This window comes from Podarcis liolepis, assembly GCF_965112155.1.
Source record: "Podarcis liolepis genome assembly, chromosome: 14".
Taxonomy (NCBI): Eukaryota; Metazoa; Chordata; class Lepidosauria; order Squamata; family Lacertidae; genus Podarcis; species Podarcis liolepis.
In genome coordinates, this window is record NC_139569.1 from 1,975,599 (window position 1) to 1,995,646 (window position 20,048).

General features: G+C 50.0%; 1 protein-coding gene across 1 annotated transcript; it reads left to right on the top strand.

Moving 5' to 3' along the window:
• The first annotated feature begins 2,419 nt into the window (after nucleotides 1-2,419).
• On the top strand, nucleotides 2,420-20,006 carry LOC310693072 (uncharacterized protein C16orf96). Its single transcript, XM_083474737.1, has 16 exons — nucleotides 2,420-3,164; nucleotides 3,767-3,871; nucleotides 4,765-4,845; nucleotides 6,376-6,450; nucleotides 7,644-7,782; nucleotides 9,163-9,236; nucleotides 9,388-9,498; nucleotides 10,364-10,438; nucleotides 10,611-10,775; nucleotides 11,768-11,886; nucleotides 14,382-14,444; nucleotides 14,989-15,075; nucleotides 16,698-16,857; nucleotides 17,501-17,600; nucleotides 17,974-18,060; nucleotides 19,024-20,006. The coding sequence occupies exons 1-16, from the start codon at nucleotides 2,742-2,744 to the stop codon at nucleotides 19,167-19,169; spliced, it is 2,010 nt and encodes a 669-aa protein (XP_083330863.1). The 5' UTR covers nucleotides 2,420-2,741; the 3' UTR covers nucleotides 19,170-20,006.
• Nucleotides 20,007-20,048: the final 42 nt, after the last annotated feature.

Consider the following 20,048-nt stretch of genomic DNA (forward strand, 5'->3'; position numbering starts at 1 on the left):
TCTGAAAAATAAATAAAATAAATTTTAAAAGCACCCTTCGAAAAGAATAAAGTCATCGGTGGAAAAAAGGTTAAAAACAGTTGTTTAAACGTTCAAAAATTAAAATCAGGGATAAACTAAGAAAGAGATTGAAAAGTCTCTATAAAGTCTGTGCCAGGATTTGAATGACTTCTGTCTTACAATGTATATTTAGAAGAGAACATATTATTGACGATTAAAAAGAAAATGGAGATTAATAGTGCACTAGATAAAATAAGCAGTAAATGTATGATGGGGTGGCGGGAACTCAAGAAGAATGTAGAGTGAACAAATAGGGTGATTTTCTTTTTGTATTTTTGTTTTGATTATATGTATATGTTTCTTATAGCCTTTTAGTTCTAAAAAAGCATTTAAATTAGAAAGAAAGAAAGATTGAAACGTACACCCTCGTTCTAGATGTGTGCGGGTAAGTTCTTTCTTGCGGTGTTAACTCGTGCTGAGACTGCCTTTCCTGCTCACAGAACTGTAGGAGTTGGAAGAGATCCCAAGGATCTGGTCCATTTCCACCCCCTGCAGTGCAGAATTGCAGCAAAAGCTGGGATCGCTTGTTATGAGAGACTCTCAATTCCAGGGAGACCCACCTCAGGCAAAAGACTCCTGCACTGCGCCGGGTTGGACAAGTCAATCACCGGGATCCCTTCCAAGTCTGTGATCCTGTGATTCCCTCCCCACCTGGAATAGCAACTGAGAGGGAGCAGCTGTTTGTTTCTTTAACAACCTAGGAGAATCAGAGTAGCCTGCTGCTGGATCAGGACCACCACCTGTGTTGTCCCAGGGTCCAGCCAGGCAGCGCCTCTGCATCCTGGTTAGTAGCCATTACTAGCCACCTCCATGATTTTGCCCAATCCTCTTTTAAAGGCTGCCTCCTGTGGGAGGGAGTTCCATAGTTTTAACTCTGCGGTGCATTAAGAAGGACTTTCTTTATCTCTCATGAGTCTGTGGAACTCTCTGCCACAGAAGGCGGAGATGACCAACTTGGATGGCTTTTTAAAAGGTAAAGGGACCCCTGACCATTAGGTCCAGTCGTGTACAACTCTGGGGTTGTGCGCTTTGGAGCCGGCGTTTTTCCGCAGGCAGCTTCTGGGTCATGTGGCCAGCATGACTAAGCCACTTCTGGCGAACCAGAGCAGCGCACGGAAATGCCGTTTACCTTCCCACCGGAGTGGTACCTATTGATCTACTTGCACTTTGACATGCTTTGGAACTGCTAGGTTGGCAGGAGCAGGGACCAAGCAATGGGAGCTCACCCCATTGCGGGGATTTGAACCGCCGACCTTCTGATCAGCAAGCCCTAGGCTCTGTGGTTTAACCTACAGTACCACCCGCATCCTTTTTTTAAAGGACTGGGCAAATTAATGGAGGAGAGGGCTGTCGTTGGCTACTAGTAGTCACGATGCCTCTGTCACCTTCACAGTTAGAGGCAGCAGTGCTGGAGACCACAGGCTTGGGGAGGGCTCTTGTGTTCAGATCCTGCCATTGGCCTCATCCAGCAGCAGCTTCTTAAATTCTTACTTTGGATATATATTTTAATTTTATTTCTGGTTTTCTGGTCTGATCAATTGCAAGGTGAGCAGTTCGTCAACCAAACAGTTCTGAAGACATTAAGGAAAGTGATATATAATGGAATTGAAAAGGATGTTTAAAATAACCTCTGTAAAAAAACAAAAAACAACAGAAGCTTTTCTCTTGAGAATTGTAGGGACAGAACTACCTAAATTGCATAGAAACTTATTCATGTATGTGACTACAGCAGCAAGAATGTTACTCGCCCCAAAATGGAAAGAAGCAGAAGTCCCAGCAAAGAAAGAATGGATACAAAAACTTATGGAATATGCAGAAATGGCAAAACTTACCTGAAGAAGAAGAAATCAAGATAACAAACTTTTAATAAAAGAATGGAAATTGTTTATTGAATATTTACATATAAATTGCAAACAGATAGACTGGCAGGATTATTGTAACAACCTGCAGTTTCATAAGAGTATGTATTTAAAGTTGATAATTAAATGAGCAAATTAAATGAATTTGGATATGCAGAAGATATTCAAAAATAAATTTAAGGAACTGCAGAAAGAGGGGGAAGGAAGTCAAGCTTTGAAATGTTAAAATGACTGTAAAATTAATGAAATGTATAAACCTGAAATGTATAATTAAAACAAAAAAAGACATTAAGGAAAAGGTTTCCTGGCTCTGCCAGGAGCAGCAGCTGGGTTTGAACTTGCCAGTGGCTCTAGTTTGGTGGGCACCAGGGGAAGGAGTGCGACTTGCCAGCCTCCGCCCAGCTCCCAGGGTGCCAAGGCAAAACACCCCCCATCTTCCAGCCCCCTCCCTCGCTCATTTCCAAGAGCACCTTCCCTTGGCACCAAATGCTGTTTGAGTATGTGGCTAATCTGGCTCCTATCCAAGTACCGCCGTGATTCACGACAGGCTCGGCTGGTTCCCTGCCTGCGCTGCCCATCTTCCAGATCTCCCCGTGTTCCGGCATCTCCTAGCAACCAGCAGAAACTTTCCACGCTGAGCAGAACTCTGAGCAGCAAGCCTGACGGTGTTTTCCCCGGATGAATCCCATGCGCACATTGTCAGTGACTGATTAACTCAGAACCTACTGGGCTGTGTTGCTGTCCCGTCCCCAAGACAACTAGCTAACCTCAGGGTGGAAATCTCGATACCCGGCTCTTCAGAGGCTGGCTGCTGGAAGAATCATGACCCACAGCATCTCCTTTGCAGAGCTGATCAACCTGGCCATTGGGACGCCAGAACTGGGCAATGTCAACTTCAACGCCCTCCATTTATTCCTGCACAGTCTCTTGGATCACCTCAACTTGAAAGACATGAAGAAGGAAATCACCGACGACGAGCTGGACTTCATCAAGCCCCCGAAAGACCTGGCCACAAGCGTGGCGACCTCCGAAGTGGTCCAGCCGGCCAAGAAATCCAGCTCTATCTTCCACCAGCTGCACGACAGGGTTGTGGCGCTTGAGAAGCAGCTGAATTTCCTGAACGAGGCTCCCACCACCGCCGAGCTGCTGGCCCGCAGCCAAGGAGCTGCCCAGCCGGCCCAGGACATGTGGCAGATTATGCAGCTGAAGAAGAAGATGGAAATGAACGAGGCCGGGATGACCAAGGTGAGTCTCCCCGAAAGTAGAGAGGCGCCTTCTTTCCTTCCTCTTTTTCCTGGGCAGCTGGCGCAGCACACCTGGATGTGGCCCCCCTGCCCCACTACCTGCAAAAGAGAAGGGACCGTGATGTTTGCAATGGCCCACCATTCATGATCAGATGGTGGTCTGGAAATGGCCCTTACCCTGTGGAAGGTGTAGCCAAGCCCTTGAGGGCAGGGATGGGTGAGGCCTCCTGAAGTTGCTGGACTCTGGATCCCATCAGCGCCAGCCAGTATAGGCCACATTCCAGGGACGTTGTGGCCCAAGAACATCTGGAGGGTCCTGGGCTCCCCATTCCTGGTCCATATCCGACTTCTGAACTCAAAGGTCTGCATGCGGATGAGGACCAAGAGCAGAAATGGGTGGCTTGAACAGGAGAGGGCCTGAGCTTTGCAGAAAAGGGGTGTGTGTGTGTGTGTGTGTGTGTGTGTGTGTGTGTGTGTGTAGACTGAGAACACTTTCCATAGTTCCTATCCATGGCCAGCTCTGCCCAGCACTCCTGCCGATGATCTCCCTAGGTGTCTTCGTCTGGCTCCAGCCATCACTAACTCCCTCTCTGTCCTGTCCAGGCCATGACTACCTTGCAGGAGCTGCTGAACAACATCTGCACCCTGCAAACAGCCACAGAGGGCTTTCAAGGAGAGCTGGGGCAGCTGAAGGAGCACTTCACCAAAGTGAGTATCCCCAGAAGATGGAGATGACATCAGAAAGGGGCATCTTGCAGTGGGGCAGAGGGCGTTTTTCTTTCAAAACTAGGGGGTCCCTGTGAAGGAAGCCTGCCTGGGCTAGGCCCCCAGAGGTGCCTCTCAGAGATATACAGCCCAACTGTGGTTACTCAGCTGGCAAGGGGAGGCACTCTGGACATGCTCAGAGCTCCTCTTTCTACTCTTGTAGAAAGTCCACCTATTCTGTTTTAATGGCAAGGCACAGTGGGCCATTGGCACAGATGCACCCGAGTCCCCTCTCCAGCCCTCCAGAGCAGGGGCAGCCCCCTGGTTTATGAGATCATGATCAGACCCAAAGATGGCTGGGGCGCAAGTCTTGCAAGGGCCACCAGACACGCCTAAGAGCGTGGAGTTCTTGGCAGGGGAGGCCGCAAACGTGGCCTTCTTTGTCACCTTCATTGCATCTTCAACTATCCACCCAATGGAGGTCTTCCAAGCTATGCAATGGTTGCTTTCATCTGCCTTGAAGAGCCTAACTCTGGAACCCACAGAGACAATTTTGCAAGGTACTTTGTGGGCAAAACCACCCACCTCTGTGCCGCTCCGAGTGCCGCCCGGATCACCAATACGCTTTTGGGGGGGTGAGGCAAAGAAGTGGCAGCAGTTCAGCTGCAGATGCTGTTGGAGGAAACTCATTCCCAGGACCCATTTCAGCCAAGGTCTGGCTTTGGGGCTTGAGTCCTCCTGACCCACACTGCCCTTCCGGAGCGTTACGATGGGAGAGTGTGGATGTGGAATTCTCAATGCCATTGTTTGGCTCGTGGCTTTTATGTAAGATGCTTAGAGACCAAAGTTGATACCACTTACTATTATTACATAATAACCATGTGATAAATAAACAGCTCAACGTTGACGAAATGAGGGAGCAGCTCACCCGATTAGATGAGCAGGCCAGAAAGATGGACGGGATCAGGGAGCAATTGGTGAGTGCAACTTCCCTGACCCGCCCTGCCCTACATCGCAGAAGCGGATGAAATATACGCGGAGTCGAGGGTGGATTTCATGCTCTTTATCCAGCTCATAGTAGTGAGGAATGCAAGTCCCCCCCCCCCCCAAAGTGTCTGCTTTATATACATTATTTACACAATAGGCCCCACGTGATTGGCTAATTCCGGGATTCTCCTGTAGGCCAATCAGGGCGCGGATTCACTTCCACCTGGAGCTGGATTGGGTGGCTCCTGTGGACCAATCACACTGCTGCATTCTGAATCCTATTGTTCTAGGACCAATTAGACTGCTGCATTCTGGATCCTATTCAACTCAGTACACAACAGTGGAGAAGATGCTCTTGCTCTGTGCTGAGGCTGGACAGGAGCCCTAAATGCTGCTTGTGTGTTTGGAGCCGAGAAGAAGAAATGCAGGACAAGAGCGATGCCTTCCTTCCAGCCTCCTGACCAGGCGGCTCTTCTCAAAGCTGCCTCTGAGCATGAGAGTGTAAAAAGGACCTGCTGAATTAGGCCAGGGACCCATCTACTCCAGCGTCCTGTTCTCACAGGGGCCAACCAGGGGCCTCTTCTGGGAAAGCCACAAGCACAGCAGCCCTCTCCCCTCCTTCAGTTTCCAGGCAGACCCACTTCCTTCCCCAGAGGCAGGATTTGTCCCTGTTTTAGATGGGGGACCAGCCAGCCTTGCATGTGAGCCCAGGACACCCACAGCTCGCTCTGAGCACAATACACCTCTGTCTCTCTCTTTTCTTAAATTTTTTATTAACAATTTCAACATAACAGAATATCAAAACATATCATATTCATTATTCCCCCCCCCCTTTTCCCATTCCCCATCGCAAGGTGGTTAGATTGGTCTCAACTAGGGCCAGGGCCTTTTCAGTACTGGCCCCGACTTGGTAGAACTCTCTGTCCCAAGAGACCAGGGCCCTGTGGGACTTGACATCTTTCCGCAGGGCCTGCAAGACGGAGCTGCTCTGCCTGGCCTTTGGTTTGGACTCAGTCTGACCCTTCTGTTTCCCTCCCCTTATGGTTTTGATCTATGGGCTACCTTTAAAATGAGGTTGCATTTTAAATTGCATTTTAACCTGTATTTTAAATTGGTCCCCCCCCCCCCATTATGTTTTTACTGTAATTTTACTGGTGTTAGCTACCGTGAGCCCTGCTCTGGCCGGGGAGGGCTGGGTAAAAATAAAATTTATTATTATTATTATTAATCAGGGACCCTTCCACAAAGCAGCTCAGCAGAGCAGACAGCAATGGGGGGCGGAGAAGCGAGCGTTGCTGCCCCTCACTGGGCCCTGTCTCCCTACCAAGACAAGTGGCTCAGTGTGGCTCATGCACAGAGGCTGGCGATACGGGAGGACCGCTTAGCCAAGCTGAGCCCGTCTGCGTGGGGTGGGGCGGGGGGAGTCCCCTGGTTTCTTTAAGGCCTTGATTGCTCCCAGGCTGGGTCGTGAGCGATGGCCTTTCCCACGCAGGTCCTCACCTGCTCCTTTCCCAACGCAGGGGAGGTTGGGATCCTTGGCAGACGCTTCGGACCTGGTGCGCTGGAGCTCCCTCTGCGAGATGCTCACGGGAAAGGTGAGTGTGGGGACAGAGGAGGGGGGGCAGGAAGGCAGGTCCCCAGCCCCCACACCCTGGCGGCCCTCGCATGAGATCCTGCAGCCCCATGGAAAAGGGAGTGGGGAGGAGACCCTCAGTGCAGAGGCAGCAGGATCCCTGTTGGGCATGCAGAAGGTACCCCCTTGGCACACCTCCACTAGAAGGGAGTGGCAGGGAAGACCCCTCCCTGCCCACCAGCCCTGAGAGCCCCTGCCAGTCCAGGGTTGCCACACGTCCCGAATTTCCCAGACTTATCTGGAATATTTATTTATTATCTTATTTATATACCGCCCTGTACCCGGAGGTCTCAGGGCGGTTCACAGAAAAGACCACAATATATAAGAGCAAAATCAAAACAATAACCCAATAACACCCCCACCCCCCAAAAAGAGCTACGTTTTTAAATATAGGCTGTCTCTAGGAGTATCCAGGCCGGGGGGGGGGGGGGGGAAAGCTCAACCACTTTTCTCTCTGGGTTTTCACCGTTTGAAATATGGCAGCCCTATGCCACTTGAGTCTACGTTTGCCACCGGAGGTCAAGAAACTCAGCCAGCTCCTGTGGCTGCCTCCGGGGGCAGGGGGCCTTTCCTCCGGTCCCTCCCCCTGGTCAGTCCATGGAAGGCTGGCCAAGCCTCTTCCCATTGCCACGGCCTCCCATAGCCTCATGGAGGCACCATGTCTCTGGTGCAATTGCAAAGGCCAGGCTATTCCGCAGAAGCCTGCTTCTCCTGGACCGCCACATCTGGCCCTTAAGCCAGAACTTTCTGACAGTGAGAGCCCTTTGACAGTGGAACAGTCTCCCTCAGGAGACGGTGGGCTCTCCTTCCTGGGATGTTTTTAAGCAGAGGTTGGGTGGCCATCCGCCATGGCTGCTTGGGCTGAGATTCCTGCATTGCAGAGGGTTAAAGTACATGATGCTCAGGGTCCCTTCCAACTCTATGATTCCATGAGTTTGGCTCACTGTCGAACGGCTGTCACTCAAGGCTCAAACAGTCAGACCCTCACTCCACCCAGCCCAGTTTCGCCTGCTCTGGCGGGCAGCAGTGGCTCTCTGGGTCTCTCCCAGCCTAGGGATTGAACTTGGGACGTTCTGCATGCAAGGCAGGCGTTCTCAGCTCACCCACCCCGGTTTCCCCTCCACGGTCTCTCCCACACACGTGCTTGTGTTGCAGAGCTACACCGACCCGGAGGGCTTGGAGAAGTCGTCCCGGGAAGTGCTGGCTACCCTGGGACAGCTGCCCGGGAAGCACGAAGTGCTCCTGGCCCAAATCACTCAGCTGGAGGAGCAGATGAAGCAAGCTGGCCTTCGGGGTGAGTCCTTGGGCGACCCCACACCCACCCCAAGCGTGGCAGTGGGAAGGAAGAGCCATATACTGGGGGTGGGGAGCAGCACCCAGTTGGGGCTGACACCTTCTGACCCAGAGGCCCCACCAACACATCCGGGGTGGAATTGCAAGGCACACCCACCCACCCCAGAGAGCCAGTGTGGTGTAGTGGTTAAGAGCGGTAGTCTCGTAATCTGGTGAACCGGGTTCACATCTCCACTCCTCCACCTGCAGCTGCTGGGTGACCTTGGGCCAGTCACACTTCTCTGAAGTCTCTCAGCCCCACTCACCTCACAGAGTGTTTGTTGTGGGGGAGGAAGGGAAAGGAGAATGTGAGCCGCTTTGGGTAGTGATAAAGTGGGATATCAAATCCAAGCTCCTCCTCTTCTTCTTCTCATCAGCTGGTGGGCCGGTCTGGAGCTGAGCTCAGGGGCCAAGTGCGGAGATGCGCTCTCTGCATGCCCAGAGGCACCCTCTGTTACAGTTACCTTGGCTCCTCCAGAGTCAGAGCAATGGCCCATCCAGCCCAGCCTCCTGTTCTCCCAGTGGCTAACCAGGTGCCCCACAGGGAAACCAGCAAGCAAGACTTGAGCAGTGTGGGAATGTTCAGGGAGGCAGGAGAGGATATATTGTTCATTAATATCCTTCCTAACTTGCGCTAGCAATTTCTATAACTTAGCAGAGTTTTACATTCCCCTGTTAAACGCACAGCAGATAGCTGGTTGCAGGCTTGTTTAAGCCTCTCACTATTAGGTTCCTGGTAAGTTCCCTTATATCCCTCTTAAAAGAATGAACACGCCACAATCTTGTGTAAAGTATATAAAATAAGTTTACTCACATCATCATCAGTTCACAGTTGGATCCCTGAAGGCAGACTTAGTTACAAAGTATATGCATGTGGATCTATCCCATGTGGGGACAATCCCAGTGTCCTCTGGAAGCCAACAGAGCATCTCTATTAAAAAACCTACTCCAACGACGGAGGAAGTCAAAAGAGAGAGAGGGTGCTGTGTGCCTTTTCCTTTTGTTACCTGGACAGGTAAGGTCACGTCCACCTCTGGTCACATGCAAGGGGAAGGATGCTCCAGGCCAGGAGGAAACAGGAAGTTTTCGACTGGCTGGTCCAAACACTCCCCCGCATGTCTGCTCTAGGAAAACAAGGAATGTTGTACTTGACTGCTACTTATGTATCACATCCCACATAGAAGAGCAACTTTTCCTTCCTGCAGTTTCCATACACTGGGATTCAAAAGTGTGGCTGCCTCTGACTGTGGAGGGCATGGTGACTAGGAGCCATCACTTGCTCTCTCCTCCAGAAATTTGGAGGATGAGGCAGCCCAGCTGTGAGCCTCCTTTCTGCTTGCAGGCCTTTCTGGAGAACCATCTGAAATGGAGTCTCTGCTAGAGCGAATAAATTGGATCCAAAGTCAGGCTGAGAAGGTGACTTTTGGAGCAGGGGGCAGGAGGGGAAGGGGGCGCTCAAAAAGGTCCCCCACACCACCCAGCTGTTGCCTGCCAGGTGGGTGTGCACCCGGTAGAATCCAAGGGGGCACCTGCTGAGTCTCCCAGCTCCTTTGCTTGCTTTCCCCAGGGCAAGGAATCGCTGAAGGGCACCATGGATCAGATGCAGAGACTGAAGGATCAGTGCGAGAAGCTGCAGGCAGGCATGGAGAGGGTCATGAAGAGCACGTCAGACATCCAGGTGAGCAGCGTCACTCACCTGGGAAACTCTGTAAGAAAATCAGAAGGGGGTCCGTCTAGCTAGTAGCTATCAACAGCCGTCACTGCTGATGGCAAGGGGAATATAGGGTATGAAAGGAGAATTCCTGGATGCCAGGATCCAAATTTGGGGCAAGTACCGGTACTCTTTGGTAAGAGAGCCCCAGCAGAGTTTTAAAATCACAAAATATACAGCAAAGTTTGGAGATATTATATAGGCTGTTACAATATGCCCTTCTAAGTCTCTTCTGAAGTTCCCCTCTTCGCCTAGCGTAGAAAAAGATCACACATTGGGTGAGCTGAAAATGGTTTACTTACATGCTCTCCAAAGGTCTATTTCATGCACCTTTCCATACATCAGCCAGAAAACACAGGCAGTACAACTTGGTTTAGTTCAGTGGTGAAAGTTCCTATATTATTTATATAGAAACCCAAGAATGGCTTGTAAAAGCCATGCGGTCTGAGCTGGAATTTGCCTTTTTCACGGCCAACATACACTGGATCAACTACCATGCTGCCAGCCAATGTCTGTGTGAGAGGCAGGGAAGATCTCCCAGGGTGGGAAGCTGGGAGAATAAAGGGAAGATCTGAGAGGGTCCACCCCTTTTGGGTGAGGCAAAGGTTAAGATTTACCCCTGAGAGAGGGCTTTGCATTTTTTTTTAACCTCCTCTTCTCTCTTTTTGTTTTACTCTTGCTTAGATTGGGTTTTTTATTATATTGTATAATGAAAAATATCACTTTAAAACTTGTGCAAAAATCCCCGGTGCCTGGACACACACATGTGTGTTCCGAATAATCTTGGGGCATAAATGCCGGTGTCAAGTGTGGCTTCTGTTCCTGTGCACAGACCATGCGCATCATGTTGGAGCAGCTGGATATCACAAAGGCAGACAAAGCCCTGATCGAGGAAGAGATGAACGTGGTAAGTGGACCATGTGGAGCTGGGAGGGGGCTCTTGCCTGCAGGGGAGGCGCATGGTCTGAGTGACGGGGCCCTTCCCACTCTGAGAGCTTAGCCTCTAGGGGAGGGTTGCCTGCCTTGGCCCCCCTGCTGCTGGAGGGCACAGGGGAGGGCCTTGCTGCTTCTCCCCGCAGAAAGCCGACAAGAGCCAGCTGGAGGCCAAGGTGAACCATGTGGAGCTGCAGTCGGCCACCGCCCAGCTGAGCGAGATGATGCAGGAGCTGCTGCAAAAGATGTCCCTGCAGGACAAGGACTGGCAGAAGGCCCTGGAGAAGCTCTTCACCGACATGGACTGCAAGGTGACGCCCTCCCGGCAGAGCCACCGAGCGCAGGCGGGCATCAGGGGCAGCCCGGCTGAGGCCTTGCTTACTGGGATCCTGTGGTTTCCGGGTTCCAGCAAGACCTTGCGAGAGCGGAGGCCTCCGTGTGATTTTGCACGGCTCTTGCGAGATCTCACTGGAACCCGGAAACCACCGCAGTTGCTTCTCTGGCAGCGGAGGGGCGCCCATGGAAGCGCTCCTTGGAATTCGCCGCCTGAGGCAAATGTCTCCGTCTGCCTCCTGGGTGGCCCAGCCCTGGCAGACATCCTTAGTGGTGGGCAAAGTTCCCAGCCTGCATTCCCAGGGCTCAAAACCTCCTGGCGTTCCTTGCCTGGTGTCATGGGCTGGTTGGAAGCAGAGGAAAGTTGGGAGGGAGTAGCTGGGCAACCCCCAAGGGACGAAGGCTCAGAGCCCAGGGAGTGGCAGTGGGATGATGATGCGGTGTCAGAGGGAGAAGACTGGGAGGAGGTGTCAGAAGAAGGAACAGGGCTGTGTGAGCTGGGAGAGTCAGTGGCAGAATCAGAGGCAGCCCAGAATCAGGGGCAGAAGCTGAAACAGGAGAGGAGGCAGGCCAAGAGGCAGAGATGAGTCCACCTGGTGAAGAGGCACAGGGGTCTCCCTCTCCTGCTGCAACTCCTGCTGGTCTCCCAGAACCAGGAGAGACATGAAGAGGGCGGAGGAGAAGTTAGCTTCACACAGGCATAGTCTCAGATTGCTTGGGGGAAACCCTGGAGAGGAGGAGACATAGTCAGATGTGGGGACGTTGTTATTAAAATGCGTATATCATCTCGACCTTTAGTCTCGGCCACTGATCCGTGGGGAGGGGCAAGACCTACTGTGGATGAGCTGTTGTGCTCATTTGGCCAGACACTCCGCCAAGTCTGTGCGGATCCTGGCCTTGCTAATAAAGCGTTAACTCCGACGTGCACAGTGCGACTGACCCCTGGCTCACTCCTGCCACCTCCCCACAGCTGGACCGCATGGCCCTGGACCCTCTGAGCCAGCAGCTGGAGCAGGTGTGGCAGGTCATCAAGAAGTACCTGAGCGAGGGCCCCCGCTTTGACGCAGACAGTGCCGCTGGCTTTAAGAAGTGAGTGGGGGGGGGTTTGGCAGGGAAGCTGGGGCTGAGCATCTTCTCTCCATCGTCGTGAGAGGCAGGGCAAGGGCATCTCCTCTGCAGTGCCAGCGGCCACTAATTCTGGCAGCACCGCTGCAAATCTGCCTCAAGGCTTGCAGGGTGTCAGGATTTCTAATCTCCCTCTCACACCAAGACACAGCAGGCTGGCGGTTTTATAACTTTCATTTTTAAAAATAAATAAACTTTAACATAACTATTACAAAATACAAGCAAAATACTGCAAATACATACATACATATATATTTCAGATAAGCACACATATATAAAAAAGGAAGAAAAGAAAAAAGAAAAAGAAAAAATAAGGAGAAAAAGAAGAAGAAAAATTGGAAGAATTTATTCCAAATTTATTCTACAAATATCTCAATAATAAAATTTCACTGATTGACTTCCATCGCTTATACTGCACTTCCTATATACATTTTAAGCAAAATTGTATCTGTTATTCTGTATTTTTCCCATACAATCTCATACAAATATTCTAATCAACAAGTTTTCTAAATCTTTCATAAATCTATTCTAAACACAACCAAGACCTTACACTTAATCTTTGTCTACATAAATAATCATTTAAACATTACCATTGTTTCTGGATTATATTTTTTGATTACTGTATTGTCTTTTCAAATCAGTCAGCTTTGCTAATTCCAAGTATTCGCATAATTTATTCAGTCATTCTTCTTTGATTGGAACGTAATTCCCTTTCCAATTATTGGCTATTAACATTCTCGCTGCTGTTGTCGCGTACAATAAAATATTAATTTTGTCATTCAGGATGTCACCATTCAAAATTCCTAATAAATATGATTCTGCTCTTTTATTATGTGATGTTTTTATTAGCTTTTTAATTTCCTTATGTATCATATTCCAATATTTCTTAATTTCCAGACATGACCACCACATATGGTATAATGTTCCAATAATTCTGTTACACCTCCAACACTTATTATCACGCAATTTTTTCATTTTTGCCAACCTATCTGGCGACATATACCACCTATGATGCATCTTCATGAAATTTTCTTTCAATTGATAAGAAGCTGTAAAATTTATATATTTTGTCCAAAAACTAACGCAATCTTTGTATTCAATTTCATAACCTAAATCTTGTTCCCATCTTAACATATTCTTACTTCCTTGATCTATTTGTATATTATTTAATAATTTATACATTTTTGTAAGTATTTTTTGTTTATTTTTGCAGCACTGCTGCAAATCTGCCTCAAGGCTTACAGGGTGTCAGGATTTATGATCTCCCTCTCACACCAAGAGACAGCAGGCTGGTGGTTTTATAACTTTCAGATATATTGGTATTTACACAGTAGTTCAGTCCGAGCACACAGCTCAATCTTCCTCACTCGATGGGTCAGTTGAGCCCACTGGAGGGTGGACTCTTTTCCAACAGGATATACGCCATCTGCTCTGCCTTCTGTTGGCCTGACGCCAAGCCCGAATTCTGCTCCTCCTCCTAGTCTGAGGAGACTCATGAGTAGATTGTCCAGTTTGCCTCTCCTCCCCTGTGTGTCTGAAAGCTGTTGGCCTTCTGTCTGCCTTTCGCTGTCCTGGGAATTTACGACTTGCATTCCAGGACAAGAGGGGCTCGCCTCACTCTCTGCATATGAAGAAAGAAAGCCTCTGTCACTTTCTGCCTGCCACCCCCCTTGGTCCTCGGAGCCCTCGCTGTCGCTCTGGGGAGGGACTTTCCTGAAACAGGGCTTGGCACAGATGCCCGAGTGGCAGAGTGCAGGCTGGCAAGGGGGCTGGCTTGTTCTTTTTTTTAAAATCATTTTTATTAAGTTTTCCATTTTAACAATCCAATCAAATCACATTAAATATTCAAAATTATACATATACATATCAAACAATCCAAATATTCTGCCAAATTATAAATTTTTTATTGGGACTTCCCATGCTTGAAGTTCGGGGGAGGGGGCTATGATCATCTCATATCTCCTGCTTTTGATAGTCATTTCCAATAGTTCCTTTTGTTAACATTCCTTCTTTCACGCCCTCTGAGTTGTTCCCACAAGCGAGTTGAAGTAAACAATGATATGTTTCTGTGTGAATTTTATGTGTATGATTCCCCGTCCGTTTGCAGTATCTCCTCACACGCTGGTATTTCTGCCGAATCAATCCAAAAGTCTTTTTGCTGCAGCCGCCATCTTCCCTCAGTTCCGATGAAATCAGTCGTCTGCTCATTAATTTTCCCAGACCGGTTGCATCAAACATTAGCCTTTCCAGAGGAAATTTACCAAATCGAACTTAAAGTACAAATATAATGACATATTAAAGGTTCACCTCCAAGGGGGCTGGCTTCTTCTGCCGGCCCTGCGGGTGCTTGACCCCCACCCAACCTGCCACATGAGACATCTTCAGGGTTATTCCATGGAAGATGGATGGTAAAAGGACGTCCTTCAGGTGGTCAACTCGGGTCTCTTTGTGCTTTTCAGACAGCTCTTTGAGAGAGTGAAGTGCATCTCCTGCGACCGGCCAGTGACCATGATGACCGGGCCGTGAGTACAGACCCCCTTGGTACCTTGCAGGGTGGGAGGAGGGTGGCTGCTTTGCGGGGGAGGCAGCCCTGGGCCTGTCAGGAGTTCAGCCTACACTCGAGTAGGACCCTGGTAGAGACACATGCCTGACTGGCATGTTCTCTCCCTCCTGGTCGATCGGGAGCTTCAAAAGTTTTCTTCAACCCGAACATCACAGCGACCGATGCCAACTGACACCGGCACACTTAGGGATCCGCAGAGTTTGCACAGTTGCATAACAGACCTCAGCAACTCAGCATTTTGGCTAATCTACTTTATTTACATATAAAGGCACACGGAGCACTGCAACATGGCTCCCTCTCTCTAGCATCAGACAGCAAAGAGAAAAAGAACAAATAGTCCCACTTCAGGAACACAAACATCCTGTTTCCGTCACTTCCCACTCGGTGGAGTCAAAATGTACTCCGTTATGTGATAGACACCAATCCCATGACTGCAGACACGAAACAGGAATTCTAACAGCCCCCCCCCCCCGTCTCACCCCGCTCTCTTTTCTTCTTTGCAGACACATGGTGACCAAGCGGAAGGGCAGCGCACGCCGTCGTCCGGCTAGTGCCAGCGGCTACGAACACCTGACACAGCTGCAGAGGAAGTGAGGAGGGGGCACTACGACGAGGGGTGGGAGTTGCGGTTGGTGAGCCCTGCTGATCACCCCACTCAGAGAGATGCTAAGGGGGGACAGGAGGCCTGGGCCCTTTCTGCAACTGAAATCAGAGGCAGGCAGAATCGGGGCTCAACCAAACTTAAGGGTAATCTTTCATGATATGGCTCCCTGCGCAAGGCCAAGATTTGGCTCCCCCCAAATGGATCTTCTCAATTAAGGATGTTCTCGATTTTGCACCCCCTTGGCTTGGCACCCCATCCCATCCCAGATCTAGAGCTGCAGACATCCACTTCTCCCAGGTCATATGTCCAGTTTCCCCCAGACATATCCAGGACTCCAGTGGCGAAATTACCATTCGGGGGAAATTTCTAAAAATCACCGAAATGTCCCAATCCCCCCCCCCCCAAGAAAAGCTCAACAGTTTTTTGTATCTGGATACTTCTTGAAATACGGCAACCCTCGTCTGGGCAGTTTTCCACTTCATCTGTGATTTCTAGACGTGGGTCTGAGCAGCTTCCCCCTTGTCCCACTCCTCTCCCTTTAAACCAGAACAAACAGCAACCTTCGGAAAACCCAGCTGCCATGAGCTCCGTCCGATTGAGTGCTAAAGAGCAGTTTTCCCTGGAGGAAAGGCAGTGAGACAAGAGGAAGTTTGGAGAAGCCCTCAGCCTCTCTGGTTCAATGTATTTTATCTTCCTGTTTCTGGTGGCCAGCCTCTCTCCAGGGTCCCTTCTGTCCCCAGAGCCAGGGCTTTCCCCCCTTCAGGTGGAACTCACAGGAACTCAGTTCCGGCACCTCTCTGGTGAGTGCCATTGTCCAGGGAGCTAGTAGAAAAAAGACAGTCACGGAACTGAGAAATTGCACAAAACAAATGAAATACCGTGAAAATACGAGAAGTAATCAACTGGAAATATTATCTTATGAAAATAAACTAAATAATACAAATCAAAGAGTTTAAGCAAAAAATTAGAAAAACCTAAAATTGAACAAAGCTTTAACGGGCTGCCGGCTACAAATCTCGTTTCACTGAACTATTCAGTTTCCTCAGAAGGAAATAGAAAAATCATAAACCTTAAATGACCATTTAACATCAACAGTAACATCTAGACCATGGGAATGTTTCAGCCCTGCTCTTGAGTTTGTTTAAAATCTAAAACAGCTTATCTTGTATTCCTTTCTTTGAATTTGAGCCATTTAGGTTTTTTAAACCATTTTGTAAAGGCAACACTAGAATTTTCATAGCTGAGTCCTCAACTCTTTATTACTGTGCTTGGCTTCCTCTACGCTGGGCTTTGTCTAAAACTTGCCATTTAGGTTTTCAAACCTTTTTTGTAAATTCAGTATTAGATATTGTACCTTTGAGTCCTTAATCTGTTTTGCTTCACCTAGGTCAAGGTAGGATTATAATACTTCAGAATTTTGGGGAGTTTTACCCCCTTCCCGTGAATTTTGGTCATTTAAGGTTTATGATTTTTCTATTTCCTTCTGAGGAAAATGAATAGTTCAGTGAAATGAGGTTTGTGGCCAGCATCCCGTTAAGGCATTCTCCAGGGGACTGGCAGTCTCCAGCCCCTGATGCTGAGCCCCCGGGCCTGGTCTTCTTTCCTCAGGGACGGGGAGGCGAGCGAAGCCAGTGGTGCCCAGCCCCCGCACACCTGTTGGCAGTGCCAGGCCCACCACCAAGCGTGCACCATCAAACGCCTGACCCGATCCCAGGACCTCACCACCATCTACCCCTACGGAGACCCGACAGCCATCACTTACGACAACGTGAGCGGCCGCTGGGCCACCTTCGAGCTGCCTGCCGGGGGGAGGGTGCTGGGTGGGAGATCTGCCTGGAGGACCACAGCAGCTGAAGGTGGCCGCACTGTATCTGGGGCACCAAAGGCCCATCTAGTCCAGCCTTCTGCTGGTGGTCAGGCAGGGCTGGCCAGGAAGCCGGCAAGCCCAGCTGAAAAGCCAAAGCCCCCGGAAATGCTGGGAGGTAGACTGTCTCTGAACATGGAGGTTCAACGGCTGGTCCTTCTCTCCTCCTCTGTGAAGGCATTTAACGCTTTCTTCAAGAGATCTGAGCTGGTAGTTGGGCCCGTTTGTTTCGTGATTCCCAATATTTATATGCCACCTAGTGATAAATGCCCTATTGGTGGCTTACGAGTAAAAACTAAAAAAACAACAACATAAAATGCAACTTGAAACTAAAAACCTAAATCAGCAAAAAGCAGCGGAAAGAAATATTTACGACTGCCGTTGTCTTCACCCGGCGCCTAAAAAGGTCATTGTGTAGGCTGACCTCTCTGGAGGGGCCAACGCTGGAAAGGCCCTGCCTCCATTTGTTTCATTTTGCCCACACTCCGCTGTGTCCTTACTGGGCCTTGGCTCGGCTCATCTCTCACAGCCTTTGTCCCCCTTTCAGACCGAGGTGGACATCCTTGGTGTCAACGGCGTCCTCTACAAAGGCCGGGTGGACTCCCATGCAGTCGAGCGCTCCCTCGCCCTCCAGAGGGAATTCACAGGTGCGGCACTTTGGGGGCAGTGGGCACGTCTATGGCAGTCCCCTTGGGGGTCCAGTTGCCCTTCTGCCTGGAGCTTCACCCGCACAAGAACCTGGCCTCTAGTCTCTCTCTCTCTATTGATGGGTTTTTTCCATGACTGGCTTGAAGCAGAATTAAAACAGGGGCTCCAAGAAGTGTATCTCAGCTCTCCCCCTGGTCTCCCAGGTCTAGTGTGCCAACTCTACCCACTACACCACACTGCCTCTCCTGCTGGAGCAAGAGGCAGATGAGTGAGCAAGCAGGCGGCCATTAGGGAAGGGGAGGAGGAGGAGGAGCAGGTTCAGGGGCTTTCGGTGGTGGGCTGATCGGCCTTCTTGCTTCCCTCCCCTGCCAGTCCTGAAGTGTCCCCGGCCCCCCCTGGGGAACAGGATGGAGAGAGCCCGCTCTGCCTATGCCGACGTCAGCGCCTCGCCCTATGCATGTGAGTCTTCTAGGCCCGCCTGGGCTGGGGGAAACACTGGCACCTGGGCACCAGGGAAGAGGGGCTGGAATCGGACTCAGGGGCCGTGATCCGTGGGGGACAGTACCAGCCGGGAGCTGCGGAATGGGCCAAATAAGAGAACCCCTCCTCCGCAGGGGTGCTTTGAGCATGGATCCAGCAAAGGCTGTATTGCAGTTGCTAAATCGTATGGCAGCAGAAAGCACAAACGACTGTGGCTTCTCTCTCTCTCTCTCTCTTTTTAATTATTTTATTATTTATTTTTTGAAAAATTGTATACATATAAAACAAAACCATTTCAAACATTAAAATACAGAGTTCTTTCGAACCCTCAGACCTTCCCTTCCTCCATGGGTTCCATCTTTAAGATTTAATTTACTGCATGTTTTTCCCTTATCTATCTATTATATAACCATAATTACCATTAAAAAAAATGCCACATTACAAGTGTCTTTACATCCCTGCCAAAGATTTTAACAGTTTGCAGTGGTCTTTTAAATAAATTACAAATTTACTCCAGTCTTTAGAAAATACTTGATCTTCCTGGTTTTGGATCTTCCCTGTCAATTTCGCCATCTCCACATACTCCCGTCATTCTTCTTTTGTTGATACTCCTCCATCCTTCCATCTCTGGGCTAGTAGCATTCTCGCTGCCATCGTTGCAGACATCAAAAGTCTTTTATCTTCTCTTGGGACCTCTTCACTTATTATACCTAGTAAAAAGGCTTCTGGTTTTTGGACAAAGTCTTTTTAAACATTTTCTTTAACTCATTATATATCATTTCCCAGAAAGCCTTTACCAATGTACATGCCCACCACATATGACAGAAAGTGCCCCTTTTCTCTTTGCATTTCCAACACATTTCAGAATTTCTTTCGTACACTTTAGCCATTTTCCTCGGGGTTAGATACATCGTTTTCATATGATTTCTCTCTCTTTCTCAGTACCTTCTGTCCGAAGGATAGCGCCAGGACGCCAGCAGCAGCTGCAGGTGCAGCAGGAGATCACCTTTGAGACGGTGGATGGGACGGTGGCCTCCACCTTCAGCCAGAGCAACTTCAAGAGCGGTGGAAGGTTGGCGGGCATGTGAGCTGCGCCAGTGGCTTGCCCCTTGAGCGGCTCTGCCAGGCAGCACCCGCCCCTCCCTTGTGTTAATTGCGGGTGCCCCCTCCCCTGGCAGGTGGGGCTGCAACTCAGGAGTAGCTCCAGGGCTGCCCTTCCCTTTCGCCGCCCAACTGAGAGGGGCACTGCAGGCAAAACCAACCCTGGCACCACCTGCCACCAGCTGCTGCCTATAGAGGCCCAGTTGCCCGTGGGAGATTGGGGGGGGGTTAGCAGCAGTTGGTGAGCAGCACGGGTGCTGGCAGGGCAGGGGCAGTGTTTGCACCCAGCCAGGAGCGGGAGGGGGTCCGGCCAGGTGCCCCCGGGCCTCTCCCCACCTAGTTGCCTGAATGCCCCTTTTGGAAGACCCTGTCCCCTGCCTGGGGGCCGCAGTCAATGCAGCTCGTCCCTCTCCCCACGGATCCACGCATGCCCACATACAAAGTGGAAGCTGGAGGTTGTCTGAATGAGTCTTACTGTAATGGGAAAGGTGAGCTTTAGATGCCCGAGAGAGAAAAATAATGGGGGCATTTCCTGGAGTTTGCAAGGAGGTGAGCTGTGCATGCAATGACCCCCCCCTCCCCACTTTATCTGTGGGCATGTGAATTATACCCCTTATTCCCTGGGCAAAAGCTGGTGCCAACTTGTCTCCAGCTCTTGCCGCCTGCCAGCCCCCCCCCCCCAGTTCTTCCCAGGGAGGGCTACAAACCCCCAAATGCCCCCCTATGAGACCCCCTGGAGCTACTCCTGATTCTGTCCTTGGGTGTGACTTAAGAGTTTGTTGAGCGAGGAAGAAACCCATAAAGTTTTTTGTCTGTTTTCTTAATTTGCTGCCAGCCGTTCCTCCTGTCGCATTTGGCAAGGATCA